The sequence below is a fragment of the Peromyscus californicus genome, unplaced genomic scaffold (genome assembly GCF_007827085.1).
Source record: "Peromyscus californicus insignis strain IS unplaced genomic scaffold, ASM782708v3 Scaffold_3__1_contigs__length_106647218, whole genome shotgun sequence".
Lineage (NCBI taxonomy): Eukaryota > Metazoa > Chordata > Mammalia > Rodentia > Cricetidae > Peromyscus > Peromyscus californicus.
In genome coordinates, this window is record NW_026294551.1 from 2305154 (window position 1) to 2323627 (window position 18474).

The 18474-nt window shown below is 47.6% G+C and overlaps 1 protein-coding gene across 3 annotated transcripts in view; it reads right to left on the reverse strand.

Moving 5' to 3' along the window:
* Positions 1–18474, reverse strand: part of Rptor (regulatory associated protein of MTOR complex 1) — a 347185-nt gene that overhangs the window by 23427 nt on the left and 305284 nt on the right. For all 3 annotated transcript variants that reach the window (XM_052755707.1, XM_052755706.1, XM_052755709.1), the window contains 3 exons: positions 10881–10984; positions 10093–10276; positions 9074–9184 (listed from right to left, as the gene is read on the reverse strand). In XM_052755707.1, the coding sequence (XP_052611667.1) occupies positions 9074–9184; positions 10093–10276; positions 10881–10984 (399 nt within the window). The remainder of the gene's footprint in view (positions 1–9073; positions 9185–10092; positions 10277–10880; positions 10985–18474) is intronic.

Consider the following 18474-nt stretch of genomic DNA (forward strand, 5'->3'; position numbering starts at 1 on the left):
CAGTGTAAAACCTGTAGCTTTGTTCTATTGCAAAATTTCTAGTTTTTGGAGTTTCATCACTTTTCTCCATGTTTTAAGCTCATCATTTTTTGCCCAAACAGCTTTCCTGGGACTTTGATCAGGGCTGCATTGATTTTAAGTGGCCGTTTAGGGAGGCCCAGCACCTACATGCCACTGAGCCTTCCCACCTATGAATATGGCCTCTCTCATTTCTTTTACAGTATTATAATTTCCAATATTTTTAAAAAGATTTTTACCTCAGTACTTCTGTTTTGTAGTGTTATTTGCAAATGCCACTGATACTACATTTCAGTTTCTAGTTGCTTCTGACAAAGATGTAGGGTTTTACAGCACACCTCTGTAAGCGGAAAGCCTACTGACCTCAACTCACTCTAGCAGCATTTGGCAGGCTTGGACCTCCCAGGCACACAGGGTGTCTGGGGTGGAGATGGCCTCATTTCACCTTCCCTACCTGCAAACACTGCTTCCTTTGCCTTGATGTACACAGGTCTAGGGCCTCTGGTAGGGTATTAAATGGTGAAGCCAGACATCCTTACCTTGTGCTGGTTTGAGCAAGGCCTTTTGCTAACAAGAATGATGCTAACTATAAGGTTTTGTGGGTGTCCTTCAAAAAGGAAAGGAATTTACTTCTGTCCCTAGTTCCTGAGTTTGTCGTAGTCAGATGCTTTCTCTGCAGCTATGAAGACAACTGTGCAGTCTGTCTTCCTTCATGCTGCTGTGGTCACTTAGACTGGTTCTAACGCTGAGTCAACACAAAGGGTGGTCCATGTGCTCAGCAGTAATTAAGTGTGTGTTTTCCTCATTAATGCTGTGTGGACGACTTCAGGTCTACTGGATTGTTGTTTATTCTCCTACAACATATCTGGTTTTGGTATCAGACTCATGTTGTCTTTATGTAGCACACTGGAAAGAGTCTAGACCTGTGTCTCTGTATTTCTATTTAAGGAAGATTCTTCTTCCTTAAAGTTGTGTTGGAACTGCTAGCTGTGGTAGTCAGATTTCAGCTGCTGTGACTAAACACTGACATGCACAACGTAAAAGAAAAGGTGAAACCAGGAATGGTCATGGCTCTACTCTTGGCATTCAAGAGGCTGAGGTAGGAAATGCTACAAATTTGAGGCCAGCCTGAGCTACACACTGAGTTCCAGCTCAGTCTGGGCTATCCAGGAGTATGAGAGGTTTCAGCCCATGGCCCCATTGCTCTTGGGTTGTGGTGAGGGAGGGCATCACGGCAAGAAGCATGTGGTGGAGCAGGGCTTCTCACATCAAGGTGGACTAAGGGGCTGGAGACAAGAACATCTTCCCTAACCCTAACCCTTCCTAGAGACCTACCTCCCCAAGGAGGCCCCAACTCCCAAATCAGTGCCACTAGCTGGAGACCGAGGCTCTCAGTGGTGAGCCTGTGGGTGGGAGACACTATAACACTACACAGTCAAATGGTAACAACTGGTAAAACTATTCAGTTTTCTTTGATATAATTAATGTTTTAAATTACGAAGTTTTTGTGAGTGACTGAAAGAGACAAAGGCTATTTCCTTTAACAGCTAAGAGGACTCACGTTGCTTATCTATAATCGAGTGAACTTCGGTAGCTCATGTTAAAGGGCCTTGTCTCTGAGTTGTGTTTATGGTCACAGTAGTGATGCTAGGCATGCTTTGCTACCTTTCTGTCCTCATGTCCAGATCACATGGACTTAATTTGTGCAGCCATATAAATTTTGAAATCAGAAGTATGAGTCGCCTTGTTTCTTTACTCTTTTATGTCTTTTCGTTCCTCACATTTCCATAGGGATTCAGTGTCAAGCTTGTCAATTTTCAAAGAGATAGCTGGGAGTCCACAGATCTATTTGAGGAACACTGCCATCTTAACAGCAGGTCTTCTGACCCACTGACAGGTGATTTTGTTGTTGTTGTTTGAGACAGGGTTGACTAAGTAGACAGGGCTGGCCTTGAACTCACAGAGATCTACCTGACTACACCTCTGTCTCAGTTAGGGTTTACTATTGCTGTGAAGAGACACTATGACCAGCTTGCTTACAGTTCAGAGGTTCAGTCCATCATGGCAGGGAGCATGGCATTGTACAAACAGACATGGTGCTGGAGCTGACAGTCCTACATCTCGACTCAGAGGCAACAAGAAGTCGACTGTCACAGAGTGAAGCTTGAGAAAAAGACCTCCAAGCCTACCCCCACAGTGATACACTTCCAACAGAAGGTGTGGCACAGATTAAAGGTGTGCCCTCCAGCCTCAAGGTCTGGATTAAAGGCTTGTGTCATCCAACCTCCTCCAACAACAAGGCCACACCTCCTAATAGTGCCACTCCCGGTGAGCTTACGGGGCCAAATACATTCAAATTACTGCAGCCTCCCAAGTGCTGGGATCTGAATTTTCCTTTTCCTTCTCATTTTGTGTTTCATTTTTGGTATTTCTTTTTTTAATTACTGTGGTGTGTGTGTGTGTGTGTGTGTACATACATCAAGGTGAACTGTATGGAGGCTGGAGGCCACCTTGTGAGTCAGTTCCTTCTTTCCACAGTGTGGGTCCTGGGGATCACACACACAACTCAGGTTGCCAGGCTTGGTCGCCAGCACTTTTAAGTCTGATGAGCCATCTCACTGGACCTTTTTTGACTTTCTTAGTTTTCCATTGGCTAGTCTCTTTATGCATATTCTCCACTTTTTTTCATTAGCCCCTGTATTTTATTTTATATTTATGACAGGATCTTACTCTGTAGCCAGGATGTTGTGGAAGTCACAGCATGGCCAAGGCTGGCTTCAAACTCATGACAATCCTCCTACATCTGCCTTCCAAGAGCTGGGGTTTATGGGGTGGAACATGGTGCCCTGCTCTGCATTCACTGTTTGGACAGTTATTTCACATTCCATATGTTAGTTCCAACATCTGGGTTGTCTTGGAGTTGAGTCCCCGCTATGACTGGCTTCTGTTTCTTGACAGCGCTTGCCTGACAATTTTGAGCCTTTTACACTTTTAAATGAATTCCACGCTTCATGTGCAGAATAGCAGAGACCAAGGTGAACAGTTCTGTCCTCTCCTGGCTGGATGCTCAGTGTAGGGAGTTGAGGTGGACTTGGGCTTTGCTGCCGGGATGGCTACCTTTCTCACTCCCACTTCACATCTCACTGGTTACTCTGTGCTTCCCTCAGCAGTTCCTGTGCTCCTCCTCGTGGGTACCTCAGGGCTTGTTTCTATGTTCTGGATGTCAGACATCAGCTGCTGAGCCTGCTGCCGGGCCCAGCTGACCTGGTGCTGGTCAGGAAGGTCTCTCTGCTGCGGGGCCGTGAGCAGGGCCTGTGTTTCAGGTTCTACGCGTGGGCTGTGTGGAGACTGCTTCATCTCCCTTGTGGAGAATCCCAACCATTTTTCTGGTGGCTCTTGAAATAAGGTGTTGTCTTAAACTTTTCTGAGTTGGGAGGGTCCTCCAAGTGTCTGGGGAGAGCAGCACTTGCTGCCTTTCCACCAGGGGCTTATGAGTTGTGTTCCTTTGAGAAAGGGGGCATTGGTGTCTTGTCGCAGAGGATGCTCCCTTCTGCCAGGCTCACATTACTGAGGATGGTTTCTACTCTGTCTTAGGATCCATGGCACACACATGCGTGCACACAGACACCCCCCCCTCCACCACACACACACACACACACACACACACACACACACACACACACACACACACACACACAGAAGCCTGTATAGAGGCCCTGAGGGATGGGTATTTTATACTCAGTCTCTGGAGACCCATGGGCAAGTGGAGCCCGAGGAGTCCATCCTTTCTGACAGAGGTGTAAGGCTCCAGTTCCCTGGAGGTGGTACTGCCTTCCCTTTCCTTTCAGGAAGCTCAGTACTGTTTGACTCTCCCTCTGAAGGGTTCAAGAACAGTCAGGACTCCCTCTTGTGTCATTCCTGACTTCCAGGGTGGAAGCGACACTTTTCCAGCTTTACCAGAAGAGAGTAGAGCCAGCATAGAGCCTTGTGTTTCCACAGACTCAGAACTCACACACGAGAGAGAGGAGCAACCCCACAGCACACGAAGCAAATGCAGCAAAATCAAGATGAAGCTGTGTGTATTATGGTGATTATGTTCATTTAGCCTCATGATTTCCATTTTCTGGCTTTTTAATAATGTGCTTTGAGCCAGTTTCATGGATGTGTAGATTTCCCAGGAGTAAGAACTGCAAAAGGCCCTGCAACCAGAGAGCACCTGTAAAGCCTGGGTTGAGGTGCAGGTCTGTGCTGACATGCTGACACCTACTGTTCATAGTGCCATGCAACAGTTTACTGACTCTTAAAGCTCTTTTTCCAACTAAAATTGTATTTTAATTGGTTTAAATTGTAAAATGAGTAACTATCCTTTCTAAAAAATCCAGACCCAGAAATGTATACTGTAAAACCTGACTCAAACCCTCTAAGCCCCTGGCCATCAGCTTGTTGGGCAGTCCCCAGACTCAGCGTCTGGATGAGCATCCTACCACGTCCTAACAGAGAGACACAAATCATGGCTGTGTGGTATTCACCCAGTCTGCGGATGTAGCAGTTCTTGATTATTACAGTGTTACATAGCACACCTTTGGACTAGCAAGACACACACACCCAAACACACATACACCCCCAAACACACACACACAATGACTTAAGAATGCCTCAGCTGGGCATGGTGGCCCACACCTTTAATTCCAGCACTCAGGAGGCAGAGGTAGGCAGATCTGAGTTCAATGACAGCCAGGACAGCCAGGACTATTAGACAGAGAGACGTTATCTTGAAAAAACAAAATCATGCCCAAACAAAACAAAACAAAAGAATGCACTCCTCAGAAGGACCACTGGTTCTGCCACTTAATTCTGACAGCGACTGCCAAATCTCTCTCTATGACACAGTGGCACCTTCCCAGTACTAACGCATTTGAGGACGTTTGCTTCCCCACTCCTTTATGAAGCAAGTTCCTGACAGAACTAATCTTTGAAACTTGCCAGCTAAGAGAAGAAAAACATTACTATTTAAAACTAAATTCGGTGCTGGGATATGGTGATGCATACCTTTGATTCCAGCATTCCAGAGGCAGAGGCAGATGGATCTCTGAGTTCAAGGCCGGCCTAGTCTACAGAGGTCAGCCAGGGCTACAGAGAGAAATCCTATCTCAAAAAACCAAACCAAACCAAACCAACCAACTAGTCAAACAAGAAAACAAACAAAAAACCCAAACTAAAAAAAAAAAAAAAAAAAAAAAAAAACCAAAAAACAAAAAACCAAGAACAAAAAACAAAACTAAATTCAATATTTTTTTTTCTTTAAGCACATGACAGGCTGTCATTAACATTGTTTTGTGGTCCGTACAAAAGACATAGTTGTGGATTGTTTTGTTGCTCACACAGCAGCTGTTGAGCTGTGGACTCCAGCACAGGGAGAGCCCTTTCTCGGCCCCTGCACACCTGCACAGACTGTGACCATGAGTCCTGGACACTTAGTCCTGACCACCGGGTGCTCACTGCTGTCCCACGTGACGGCTGATTCTGTCAACTGATGGGATTCAAAATCACCATGGGAATGAACCTCTGGTGAGGTTATGCAGATTAGGTGCCTGGGTCCTGGACTGAATAAACAGGAGAAAGTGAGCTGAGCACAAGCCTTGGTCTCTTCCTGCTTTCTGACTGCGAACACAATGGGACAGCTGCCTCCTGCTCCTGTGACTGCCTTATAAGGTGCATCCTGGAACTGTGAGCCGAAATTAACTTTTCTTTACTCAAGTCCCTTTTAGGTGATCACTGACATACACGAAGTATACTTTTCCTATCTGAACTCTATTTTCATTTTTTACACACTTTTACAGCAGTTAAGGCTCAAAGTTCTTTACTCCTGAGGTCCAACCTTAGCCTTAGAATGTTTACTTCTGTAAGCAGGCCAGCAGCGGAAGGCCCTGATGCACTGTGACACCAACACACCATGGGGTGATGAAGACAAGGACTGTCTTTTATACCGTTGGGCACAAGTGGGAAAACCCTTTTAAAACAGGATAAAGCATGGCCTGCTCCCCTTCTGAAGACTAAAAGTTCACTTCAAGTCCCTCAGTTCTGAGACTGAGTTTGCCCCCAGGATCACAAAGAACACCAGTCACGACACTGGTGCCACCACAGGCTCATCAGGGTCCCAGGAAAACAACCATTTGCTTATTTGCCAAGTGTTCCTTGTGGCTTCTGTATGGGACAGTCGGTCCTAGGGGGTCTTTTTGGCCACTGCTTCTGTAGTGTCCACGTCCCTACCTAATTCCTGTGGTGGCAACTCTCACACATGCCCCAGGACTACAAGGAGAATATGGAGGCACTGGAGTCTATGGTGAGCTGAGGAGAGCCAGCCTATGCTGCACAGCAGACCCTTGCCTCAGGCCCAGCCCGTGTCACCAGCCTCTGGGGACTCTCGCCCACTGCCCTGTACTTGGGACGGCCTGTCGCTCTAGGGCAGCCCTGTGGGAACACACTGAGCTCAGCTTTAAGTCGAGCAGCAGCGCATTCTGGGCCACCTGCTTGCTCCCTCCCTCCCTTTCACCACATAACACAACAGACAACAGGCAATTTTCAAGGCCTTCAAGAAAAGTCTCTCACTAGTGTTCCCAGAAGTCACCATTACTGCCAGTCCCTGCCACCAAGGTGGGAGGGAAGCAGGAGTCTGTTTTTGCATTATTCAACCTCACCTGCCATAAGTACAAACTATATCAAGAAACCAAATGCTGGTAAACTTCTCAATGGTCCACATGGCTCTAAAGGACAACTCTGGAGGCACCCAGTGTCTGAATGCCCTCAGTGTGGGTTCTTTACCACCTAGGCAGCTCTTGCTCACTACACAAGTCTAGGGATTGCTCTCTCCTCCTGTTGGACGAGAAGGACATGTTCCCCTTCTGTGTGAGCATAACGTGGCCACTGGGAAGTAAATGCAGCAGGCAGCCGTGGACCTGTGCTTGTTCCTACAGCTTGACCTTCACACCTGGAAGATCTGCACGCTGATTTCTTTGCATTCCAACACTTCATGCTTGGTACCAAGAGAGTAGGAGCCAGAAATATATGCAGAAAAGCTATGCTTAGTGCCACCACCACCAAGGTGTCCGAGGTCACCGAGTTCCCTTCTAGGATTTCCCATGAGCATGTGGGGTCTATGGAATTGCTGTTACTCTGGAGGTTCAGCTCTTAGTATTTGTCTAAAAGCTTTTGTCATGAGCACTTTCTTATGCGATTAACTTTTTGATCTGTTTTGGTTTTCGATAGGGTCTCAAATATGATCCAGGCTGACCATGAAGTCACAATCCTCCCTCCTCAACCTCCTGAAACCTGGGATTATGGGCATGCATCACCACACCTGGCTGCTACTAATTAACTTTCAAATTTAATTAAAAAAAATTGCTTAGCTAGGTGTGGTAGCACATGCCTTTAATCCCACCGCTTGGGAGGCAGAGGCAGAGGCAGGTGGATCTCTGAGTTTGAGGCCAGCCTGGTCTACAGAGTGAGTTCCAGGGCAGCCAGGGCTACACAGAGAAATCCTGTCTTGAGAACCCCAAAAACAAAACAAAACGAAAACAAAAACATCCAAAAATTTGCTTAATAGTTTCAATAATATTTGATCAAATGTTTCATGTCTTCTTCTTCATTATTATTTTATTTTTTTGATGGTCCTGAGATGGAGCTTGTAGCTTCTAGTACAATAGGCAAGCTGTCCATTACTGAGTCACACCCTGGTCCAGCCTGGAGGAGACTGTATTTTTATTTTGTTTTTGCAGTGCTTGTATGGAATCCAGAGTCTCGGGAAAGACAGGCAAGTGTCTCATTGCTAAATTATGCCCTCAACCACATTTCAGAATTTTTAACCACCCAGTCTCTGTTAAACATTTAAGTGGATCTCAGTTTTTGCTTTTATAAGGACTCACAGAGACCATCTATATTTGATTTTTATATATTATTTTGCATCTTAACAAAGTGATGATTAGTTTGAAGGGAATGGTGGCCCAAGACGTAGGAAGTTTGGCCGTTTTATCCTTTAATGCTTGTCTTGAATGCTTTTCAGAGAACTTACTTGGGCATCTAGCTTGACATACAATTAAGAAGCAGCTGAGGGTCTCGGTTTTCAGTTGTCAATATGCAGGAAGGAGAAGATGTTCAAAGAATCTGCTTCAGACCTACAGACAAACCTAAAAGCCTATCTCTGCAGCTCTTGCATGAACTCAGAGGCTGACCAAGTGTAGCTGCTGCAGTTTTGGGGCCATTAGCTTGGGCACAAATCTGTAGTCTTGACACATCTTGCATCACAGCTAAGGAAGAGTAAGACCCAGAAGGCAGTTTGGCAGAGTAAATTCCCATTGTCCCCAGAATGCTAAGTCACCAAGCATGGCACATGGATAGGTCTGAGCACACTCCTCCGTGAGGGAGCTAGACAAGGTAACATGTGATGCTGGCAAGTTCTAGACAGGCAGATTTTTGCCTGTGCTTTCTTTAAGGAGAGATGAGGGAAGCAAAGCTGGCCACTTTGCTTTTCTTTTTGTTTTCTTTTGTTCTGTTTAAGACAGGGTTTCTCTGTGTAGCCCTGACTGTCTTGAACTTCACTCTCTAGACCAGGCTGGCCCACAGAGATCCTCCTGCCTCTGACTCCCAAGTGCTGGGATTAAAGGCATGTCATGTGCCACTACCACTTGGTGGCTGGCTCTTCTGTCTTAACTACTGATGCCTGTACCATGACAGCGCTTTGGTGTAAGGTGTGACAGAATCCACAGAAACCAAAGGAAGGCTGAATGTGACTGAGCTCCACCTAACCCAAACCCCTGCAAATCCTGGCCCACCTGCTCAGGTCACAGCTGGGCTAACAGACCCCAGTGAGCCAAAGATGGGGACAGGATTGGGGCTTTGTGTCATTAGGAAGAGACTTTGAGGAACAAAGATCAAACTCCAAGGCCAGCACCAGGGATACATGGGGAAGAAGAAAGCAGCATGAGGACCCCAGCTTCAGGTGTGAGCACCAAGGTTGTGGAAGCCAAGGTTCCACTGTGGCAAAGAACTCAGGACTCACCTTCATGACTGGCTGGGCAAAGTAGCGGGCACTCCAGTCGCAGAACCCAGTCTGTATCGTAGCACAAATGAAGCTTTTGTGTCCGGCAGCATCATCTGCATCATCTGTGGTCTTGGGAGTGTTTGAGAAAGAGCAGAATCAGGAGGAAATGCTTTAATCTCATTGTTCCTATACTGACTTTAGCTTTGAGACAGGGTCTCACTATGTAGAGCCCAATCTGGCTTGGAAGTCCTGATCTTCCTGCCTCAGGCTCCTGAGTGTCAGGATTGTATGGTTGTGCCAGTAACTCTGGTACTCCTCGACTTCTTACACTTGAAAGAATGTCTAACTTAAGACAAAGGTCACAGTGAACAATGCTGTGACAGATGACCATTCTGTGCTCTTCTCACTTGCAGTATAGAACCAGTGGTCTTCCTACCCCAACATTCTGAGTGCTGGGATTCCAGGTGTGTGTTACTGCTCCAAGCTGTGGCTCCTTCTTTATTCCCTAAATGACAAAGTGAGCCATGGCACCCTCTACTGCTGAGAGACACCCTGAATATCCCTCTCTACTGTGCAATGGCTGACAGGATGTGGTTCTCTCTCCTGGACCATTTTTTCCAGCTTAGTTAAAGGAAGAGCTTGTGCCTGCTTGTATAGAGTAATCGAGTGCTCATGGAAAAAAATCAAACAAGCCATTCAGAACAAGATCACAGAGCAGTGGCCAAATCAAGTGAAGACAGAATGCTATTTACCCACAGAGGGGAAAAACAAATTAACTACACATGCTTATAGTGACTCATGCAGTGGCCCAGATGAGCCAACCTAGAAGGAGGATGAGCTGTAGGAAGACCAGACCTGCAGATAGGGTGCTGCACCTGGGTGCCACTGTGTCTCAAAGGCAGTAGCTGGCATTGGGCCACAGGGACAGAATGATCCCAAACTAAGGAATGTCAGGAAAGCAAAGTCCTTAGCACCCTGTCCTGACACGGAGTGCTTACAGGTCATGAGAGGCTGCAAAACAGCTCATGTCTTTGTACCTGATCAGGGCCTTTGTCAAACATCTTTCGTGTTCGAGGGAACTGGTGGGAGTGAGGGGTATACTGGGCCCCTGTGGGGCCCGCAGTGCCCGGGCGGCTGGAGGGCAGGTCACGGCTGACAGTCTGCTTGGCCACATCATTGGTCAGGCTACAGCTGCTGGTGCTAGATGCTGGGGGGGAGCCTCTGCAGTTGCGAGAAGATCAGACGGCATGCTTTACTGAGGGTCACAACACAGAGATGAGATCCCAGGCCCTCTCTCCCAGAGATGTCTCCCCCAGAAATGTGCAACCGCCTGGCCTGCCACTTGCTGAAGCTAAGTAGGACTGTCCTTGGTGCATGCTCCCTGGCAGGCATTGAGATGCATCCTTCACTAGACAGGAATGAACCAAGGCAGTGAGGAAAAGATAACATAATCCAGAACTGGTGTGCCCAGTCAGTCACACCATTTCCTGAGCAGAAAGTGGTGTGGCAGTGTAGAACCAACCCCATTGCTCACCTACATAGAGAACTAGGTCCTCTGAAAAAGTTCCAAAGGCCATAGGAATCAGACATCATTCAATGTTTCTTGTCAAGCTGTGTGCAAATGAAGTGTTCTTGGGATAGGAAAGAAGTTTAGAAAGGGGCATCGTGTGCATGTGTGTTTAGGGAGAAAGGAGGGAGGAGGGAGAGAGGATGGAGAGGGGTGGAGAAGTGCTAAGAGAGGAGAAGGGAGAGGAAAGCAAGGACCTGGCGGTGATGTAGCATCTGGGACCTCACCAGAGTGGAGAGGATTTGGCAAGCCACTTACCCCACTTGGTGGATGTGCATGCCCTTGTTGGTCGGGCTGGCTGGGGCCGACTGGGTGAGCGAGGATGTGTCGAGGATTCGCTGGGGCCGGGCATTCACTGTGGCCTACAAGAGCAAAGGAGGAATAACATGGGAGGTCAGAGGTGATGATCTATCTGAAGCTAGGAGGCTGCAGATTCCTGTGAGATCCATGGCTGTTCCTGTGTAGCTTCAAAGTGGAGAAAGCTTTTGTTTTCACGGAGGAGAGCCCCCCAGGTAAGACACTCCCAGAGGTGGCACCTAGGGCAAAGTGGTGCTCTTTGAGTTCTCTAGATGTCGTCCCACACAGCCTGCGAGGCTCAGAGCTGGGGAGGAATCCTTGCAGAAAGCTCTAGGAGGCAGACTGTGAGGTGCTCAAGGTTCCTCCCCTGTACCAAGGCCACCTGGGGTCAGTCCTTAGCACTCTCCCATCCTGCTGGCCTCTCATCTCAGAGTCATGAGGTGACCTAAGCAGGTGTACTGAGGGTCAGGAAGTGCTGTTGTCCAGCTGGAGTGCTGGGTCACAAGACAGTCCAGAACTGTGGCTGCTGGGCAGTCACAAATGTCCTGCCTTCCTCAAAGGGGTCTGTGAAAATCAAGGGGCTGGAGAGTTAGAATGACACACAGAGTTTCAGTTTCCTCAGGACAAACCACTCCTGACTTGCAGTGGGTCACAGAAATACGAAGTAGGAATTCAGCTGACTATGACAAAGCTATACCCGGAAGAAGCCAAGGGCCTTTCCAGAGGACAAAGCCAAGACTTAAAGAGTCTTGGTGATGTTGGCTTTTGAGTATTAGCCATTTCCTGCTAAGAATTTCTCATGTGCTATTGTAACTTTTCCATTCCTAGAACAGTGTGTTGATCATTCATTGGGCACAATTTCCTCTATACAATTAAAGTTTTTGGGTAACATCCTCCAACTGTGCTAACATCAGACACAGCCAAGACCCCTAATTTCAGGCCTTTCTGTAATTAGCGTCATTAGCAACATCTGGCCAGGACTGTCTCCGGATGAAAGTATTTTATCTGAGATACCTCTCAAACATGCAAGCACAGACTGCAGATAGACAAGCATCCAGACCACCTGCTAGTCTCCTGAAAATAAGGTAACTATCCATATAGAGACAACCACCAAGGCCAGGCAGATGTTAGATACAAAGTCTTGTTTCTCGTGCAAATTTTGCAAATTTTGAGCACAGAAATCCCTTCTTAGATATATTGAGCCAATTTAGCCCTCAGTTGATTCTATTTCCCATTATTCATTCCTTTTTGGGTTGTATATGATAGCTGGCAATTACTGCTCTTTGGGTGGATCTTATCACTTCTCTGTTTAACCCTGAAAGAATTCAAGCCTGTGTGGCCCTGCCTTAGCCAGGACTTGCTGCTTTGTATGGGTATATATATAACTGAGAACCTCAGACTTGGGGCGGAGCTAGAAGAACAAGATGGAGGATGAGGATAGAACTTACAGAGAACAGCAGAAAAGTGCAGCGAGAAATCAGCAAGAGAGGAGCTAAGAACGAGAGCAGAACAGACAGACGCTGTGTAGAGAGAGAACTGACTTAGAAGAGTAAAGTGAATGGACTAAACAGTTTCGTGTACATAGATTTATTCGAGAATCCCTCAGATTAATTAATTCGCCACTGGTAGTGTCTCTTCTGGAACTCTGGGAAAGACTATGGAGGGGCTGGACCCCAATACTGACTTGGTGTAACTGTCTTACAGCCCTCATCACAGGGGTGGGTGCAGCTCGGTGACTGAGGACAGACTTGGCATGTGACAGGTGACAAAGAACATCACCCTTGTCACACTATGAGGATGGACACATTTATTTTCAGGGCAGGCAATGACTAGGGAAAGGGGTGAGTTGGCAGAGTAGGGGTGAGGCAGGGTAGAGGGAGGGTGGAGGCTAGGTCTGGCTTGCTGATGGGGCAGCTGGCTTCACCCAGAGTCTTGGGTGGCCACCCTGGACTTACAATCTAGGGCAGTGGATCTCATTCTCAATCTTCCAAATGCTGCAACCCTCTAATACAGTTCCTCATGTTGTGGTGACCCCCAGCCCTAACATTCTTTCTTTCTTTCTTTCTTTTTTTGGTTTTTCGAGACAGGGTTTCTCTCTGTAGCTTTGCGCCTTTCCTGGAACTCACTCTGTAGCCCAGGCTGGCCTCGAACTCACAGAGATCCACCTGTTTCTGCCTCCCGAGTGCTGGGATCAAAGGCGTGCCCACCATCGCCTGGCTCCTACCATTATTTCATTGCTACTTCATAACTATAATTTTGCTACTGTTATGAATTGTAATGTGGATATTTTGGGAGATAGAGGTTTGCCAAAGGGTGCACCTCCCACAAACATGTGCAGATCTGAGCTCTGATGCAGGAAGCATCCCCTCAGCCTGAGGTGCAGCACTCAGGTCAGCGCTTTGGTTAGTGTTGGCATGAGTACCAACTGGGTGTCTGCTGACAACACTCACATGCCAAGGTGGCTGCAGGTCTCCCTCTCAAAACTGAGCAGACTGAACGGCTGGAGGAATCCACTGGCTCTTCAGAGAGGTGGGACAGCTTCACAAAGGGCCAGGTGATGTTGTGACCCCTGGACCGGCATGTGCCAGGTTGTCCTCTAGGAGCTCGGGGAGAAGGGGAGCCCCACAGGACTTTGATCTGGGAGAGCTCTGTTCTGAGGTCACTGGCCAGGCCCAACATTTCTAACTCATTCACTCACTGTCAGGGACAGTGTCCCTGTAATACAGTCACCAGACAGGAAGTGTTTATGCAGACAGTGCCCCTTCCCTAGACAACCCTTGGCTTTTTACCAGAGTAGCAAATGGAACTGGAACCAGTCTTTAAATGAAGCATCTCATTGTTAAACTAGAGTAATGCAGATGCTCCATGAACGTTTGCTTGGTATTCAAAGTTCCCAGGCCTCGATATCTCTTGCTCATATAATCCCTCCTCTCTCTCACTGCTGATTGGACTCCTGGAGCTCCACCTGGGGTTTGGCCATGAATCTTTGCATCTGCTTCCATCAGTCACTGGATGAGAGTTCTATCATGACAGTTAGGGTGTTCGGCCATCCCATCACCAGAGTAGGTCAGCTCAGGCACTCTTTTGACCATTGCCAGTAGTCTATTGTTGAGGTATCTTTGTGGATTTCTGGGGACCTCTCTAGCACTCTGCTTCTTCCTATTCCCATGGGGTCTTCGTTTATCATGGTATCTCTTTCCTTGTTCTCCCACTCTGTTCCTGATCCAGCTGGGATCTCCCACTCCCCTAAGCTCTCTTTCCCCTGACCCTTGCCTCCATTACCTCCCCCCTACCCCCAGTTTGCTCATGTAGATCTCATCCATTTCTCTGTTGTTGGGCGATCCCTGTGTCTTTCTTAGGGTCCTCTTTACTAGGTAGCCTCCCTGGAGTTGTGAGTTGCAGTCTGGTTATCCTTTGCTTTACATCTAGTATCCACTTATGAGTGAGTACATACCATGTTTGTCTTTCTGAGTCTGGGTTACCTCATTCAGGATGATATTTTCTAGTTCCATCCATTTGCCTGCAAACCTCATGATTGGAAAAAGCACAGGGACAAATAGCCAAACTAGCGGAAACACATGAACTGTAGACCAATAGCTGAGGAGCCCCCATGGAACTGGACCAGGCCCTCTGGATAAGTGACACAGTTGAATAGCTTGAACTGTTTAGGGCCCCAGGCAGTGACACTGGGACCTGTCCCTGGTGCATGAGCTGGCTTTTTGAAACCTGGGGCCTATGCTGAGACACTTTGCTCAGCCTTGGTGCAGGGAGGAGGGGATGGGACCTGCCTCAACTGAATCTACCAGGCTGGGCTGACTACCCAGGGGAGACCTTGCCTTGGAGGAGGTGGGAATGGGGGGTGGATTTGGGGAGAAGGCTGGGGGGTGGGAGGAGGGAGGACAGGGGAATCCGTGGCTGATATGTAAAATCAAATTAATTATAAAATAAAAATATTTATAAAAAAATTTAAAACAAAAGTTCCCAGGCAACTCTACAGCATCCCTTCCCTGTCCCCTAGACTGACAGTCACATGATTCCTTAAGTCAACAAGGGAAAAGAATTTAAGTGTAGACTCTGAGTTTAAAATGTGCCTTCTCAGAACATCTAGAGAAACAGCAGGAGGTATGGGGGACAGAGGCTTTAGGTGGGTTTCTGAGAACCCCACGGGGTTCTCCTCACCCAGAACACAGGAATGGGTGCTACAGGAGACGGAAAGAGAGCTAGGAGCCCATGGTTTCCAGGTTGGCCTGCTGCAGTAGCCTGCCTCTATTCATGGCTGCTGCAACAAGACTCATTTTGTCATGTTCAGAACCCTGCAAGAAGAGAGAGGCCTGCAGGGCTGGGTCAGGGCTGTGTGCTGGTGATGTCTGGAGGCAGGCTCAGGTGAGACTTCTTTGGCTGCATCACTGTAGTTGACTCATGCTTCCTCAGCACTGGCCATGGCAGAGGTGGGACCAGGTGAGGAGTGGAAACACTGTATCCCTTAGGGATGTGGCTGTAAGGACTGAGAATGTTGGACCAGAAGAGGCTTAGGGGACAGTCCTTCCTTCAGGGACCCTGTCATCCAGTGACTAACTGCCAGGCAAGCTTAACAGAATGCCTTCAGCTACTTAAAGAGTTTGGGTTTGGGACACAGACCACAGTGGATGGCACATTGTGAGACAGGGAACTTCTTGACTGACTGGTCTGTGACTGTCACCAGGCACGCAGTCTGCACAGAATCACTAGGAAGGGGTTGAGCACTTACTCCCATCTGGGGATAGAGGATGAAGAGAGGCAGAGGAGAGGTAGAGGTGAGGTGACAGAGCTACGCAGCTTTTCAGAGACAAACACTACTGGCTAAGCTGAACTCCAGGTCAGGAACTCTTAGGAAGCTAAACTTGAAGTTGGGGATGGAGACGGGGGCTAGAGGTGCCCCGTGCTTCCCGACCACACCTGGGCTCTATCTTGGGTACACCAGGAGCCATTCCTGCTCAGGACTAAGTGCTCTCACAATTTTCCAACTAGAATGTCAGAAGTACGTTGGAAGTCAGAGCCAAACACAGGAGGAAACCTCAGAAACTTGGCAGTGAATGTCCCCACCGAGTCTTACTGGTCTGGGATTGGCACTCCTGAACAAGGGTGCCTGGTGAGGGCAGGGCACTTTGGAAGTGCTCTTCGAATGACTGAGTGGCAATGGGAAGCTGGGCGACAAGTAGAGAGAGAGTCTTACTCTGCGTTCAGGCTGCTCTCAAACCCATGGTTCTACTGTGAGAACCATGCTGCCCTCTCAGCCCCCCCTCCCCGCCCAGGCTAGGTTACAACATTGTTTTTATTTTATTTGAGCTACTTTTTGCATCTTAGGCTGGCTTTGAACTTACTAGCTGGCTGAGGCTGATTCTAAACTTCTGATCCCCATCCTCCGCTCCCCTAGTGCTAGGATTACAGGCTTGCACAACCACTCCTATCTGATGTGGTTCTGGAGATGGACCTTTGGATTTGGGCGTGCCGGGTGAGCACTCCACTAACAGCTACAACTCTAGCCCAGAGGCATTCCTTCAGGGACTTGGGAATATGCCCCTCTAAGAATCAGACTTTACCTCCTTGGGCTCTATGACACTTCAGTTTCCGGAACGTCAGTCTGCACAGGTCCTGGTGAAGGGGTGGCTCCTGGGGGATTCAGAGGCTCTGTCACTATGCTTAGGTGAGTTTACCAGTCTCTGCTTTACTTTTCTCCTGACTCCAGTCACTGAGCAGCCATGCTTGGAGGTGCACCTCTGTTCTCTTCCATCCTCGGTACAGGAGCGGGAAGAGAAAGAGTTGATGGGACCACAGATGGCTCCGTGGGGCCATTACCTCCTCTTTCTACCTTTGTGTGGTTTGAGGGTTCCCAGAAGGAGAAATATGAACGTGAAATAGGGCTGTAGTTGTCAAGTAGCGTGGGTTCTTTCAGATATAACTAGTAGCAACCTCTATATTTGAATGTAGAATTCTAGGGGGCATTCTATAGTAATAAGGCCATTTTGACTTGGATGAGCAACAATTTGGCTTCAGAGTTAAATAATGCAAAATAGATTCATTTCTTTATAAAGCGAAATACAATCTCTTTAGTTTCTAGAGAAGTAAGGCATCTTTTAAAATTAAAATTATGACACACAAACAATTTACATAATGTTTATGTTTCCCAATTCTTCAGTAGTACTTATTCTAAACACACACACACACACACACACACACACACACACACACACACACACACACCCCTCTCCAGGGGCAGCCCACACAGGTCTCTGTAACCCTGGCTGTAGTGGCTGGCATGTTCACACTGGGATCTGTCACTGTAGTAGAACAGACACAGAGGCCAAATGCTTCTTTGATGGGGATTTGGGCTTCCCCACAGACTACTGCCCTGAGAATGCTAGGCTAGCTTTTAAGGTGGCTGCAGCTTGTTAATATGGCAGGGAGTAGACAGGAGGCACGCTACTTTACAGTGGAAAGTATGGGCACTCCCAGCTCAGAGCTGCATTCATGAAACACAACCCAAAGTCTAAGCCTAGGAGGTCAAAACTGTACCCCTACTGTTCCGGGCACTTGAAGCCCTGAAAAGACACTAACACCAAAGCTGTGTGTGCAGCACTAAACTCACAGTAGTGAAATTCACTATCAGTACCAAGGTTACAGTGTTAAATAGGACAGTACCTGTGAGGGCAAATACATCAGTGCACTGAAAGATAAACACAGATAGCCGAGTCCTGACTTGCATGACCAACAGACTCTAGACACAGGCTCAATCTGGTAAAAGTGTCCTCAGTACGAGTCTCAAGCTGTGCAGTTTGTATAAGTGTGGTCAAGGTCGGGAGGCTACCTTATATCTCCAGGAGCAAAGAATAAGTCACCAGACACTTTTGTGCCAGAGAACTGTGATGAGGGGATGGATCTACCTACAAACTATGAACATAAACTACAAAGACTTGATGTCCACATGAAGCTTTAGGATGATTTCACTATCTATATATCAGAGACAGGGTTTCTCTGTATAGCCTGGCTGTCCTGGAACTTGCTCTGTAGACCAGGCTGGTCTTGAACTCAGAGATCTGCCTGCCTCTGCCTCTCGAGTACTGAAATTAAAAGTGTGCACCACCACTGCCTGGCTTAGAAATAATATTTTAAAGACCTAAGCTTGGGGGACACACATGGTAGAAAGGGAGAACCAATTGCCCCTGTCCTCTGATCTCCATAAATGCTATGGCATGTGGACATGGACATAGATATGCGCTCTCTCTCTCTCTCTCTCTCTCTTTCTCTCTCTCTCTCTCTCTCCAAACAAAAATGTAATAAGGACCCAACCTGAAACTGTACTAGGTGGGAGATGCTAGAGTGTTCAAGGTAGTGTGGTAAGTGATAGGAATGACCTTCCCTAATAAGCAGCAGGTAGATGTGGCTCGTGCAGAGCTGCTGCTGTTCTAGAGAGACAAGGAAGTCCTTCCTCCAGCCAGACTCTCCACCTTTCTCTCTTTCCCTTCTTGTTTCCTGTTTTCCTCTTGCCTGTCTTCCTTTGGCGTCAAACCATAGTATA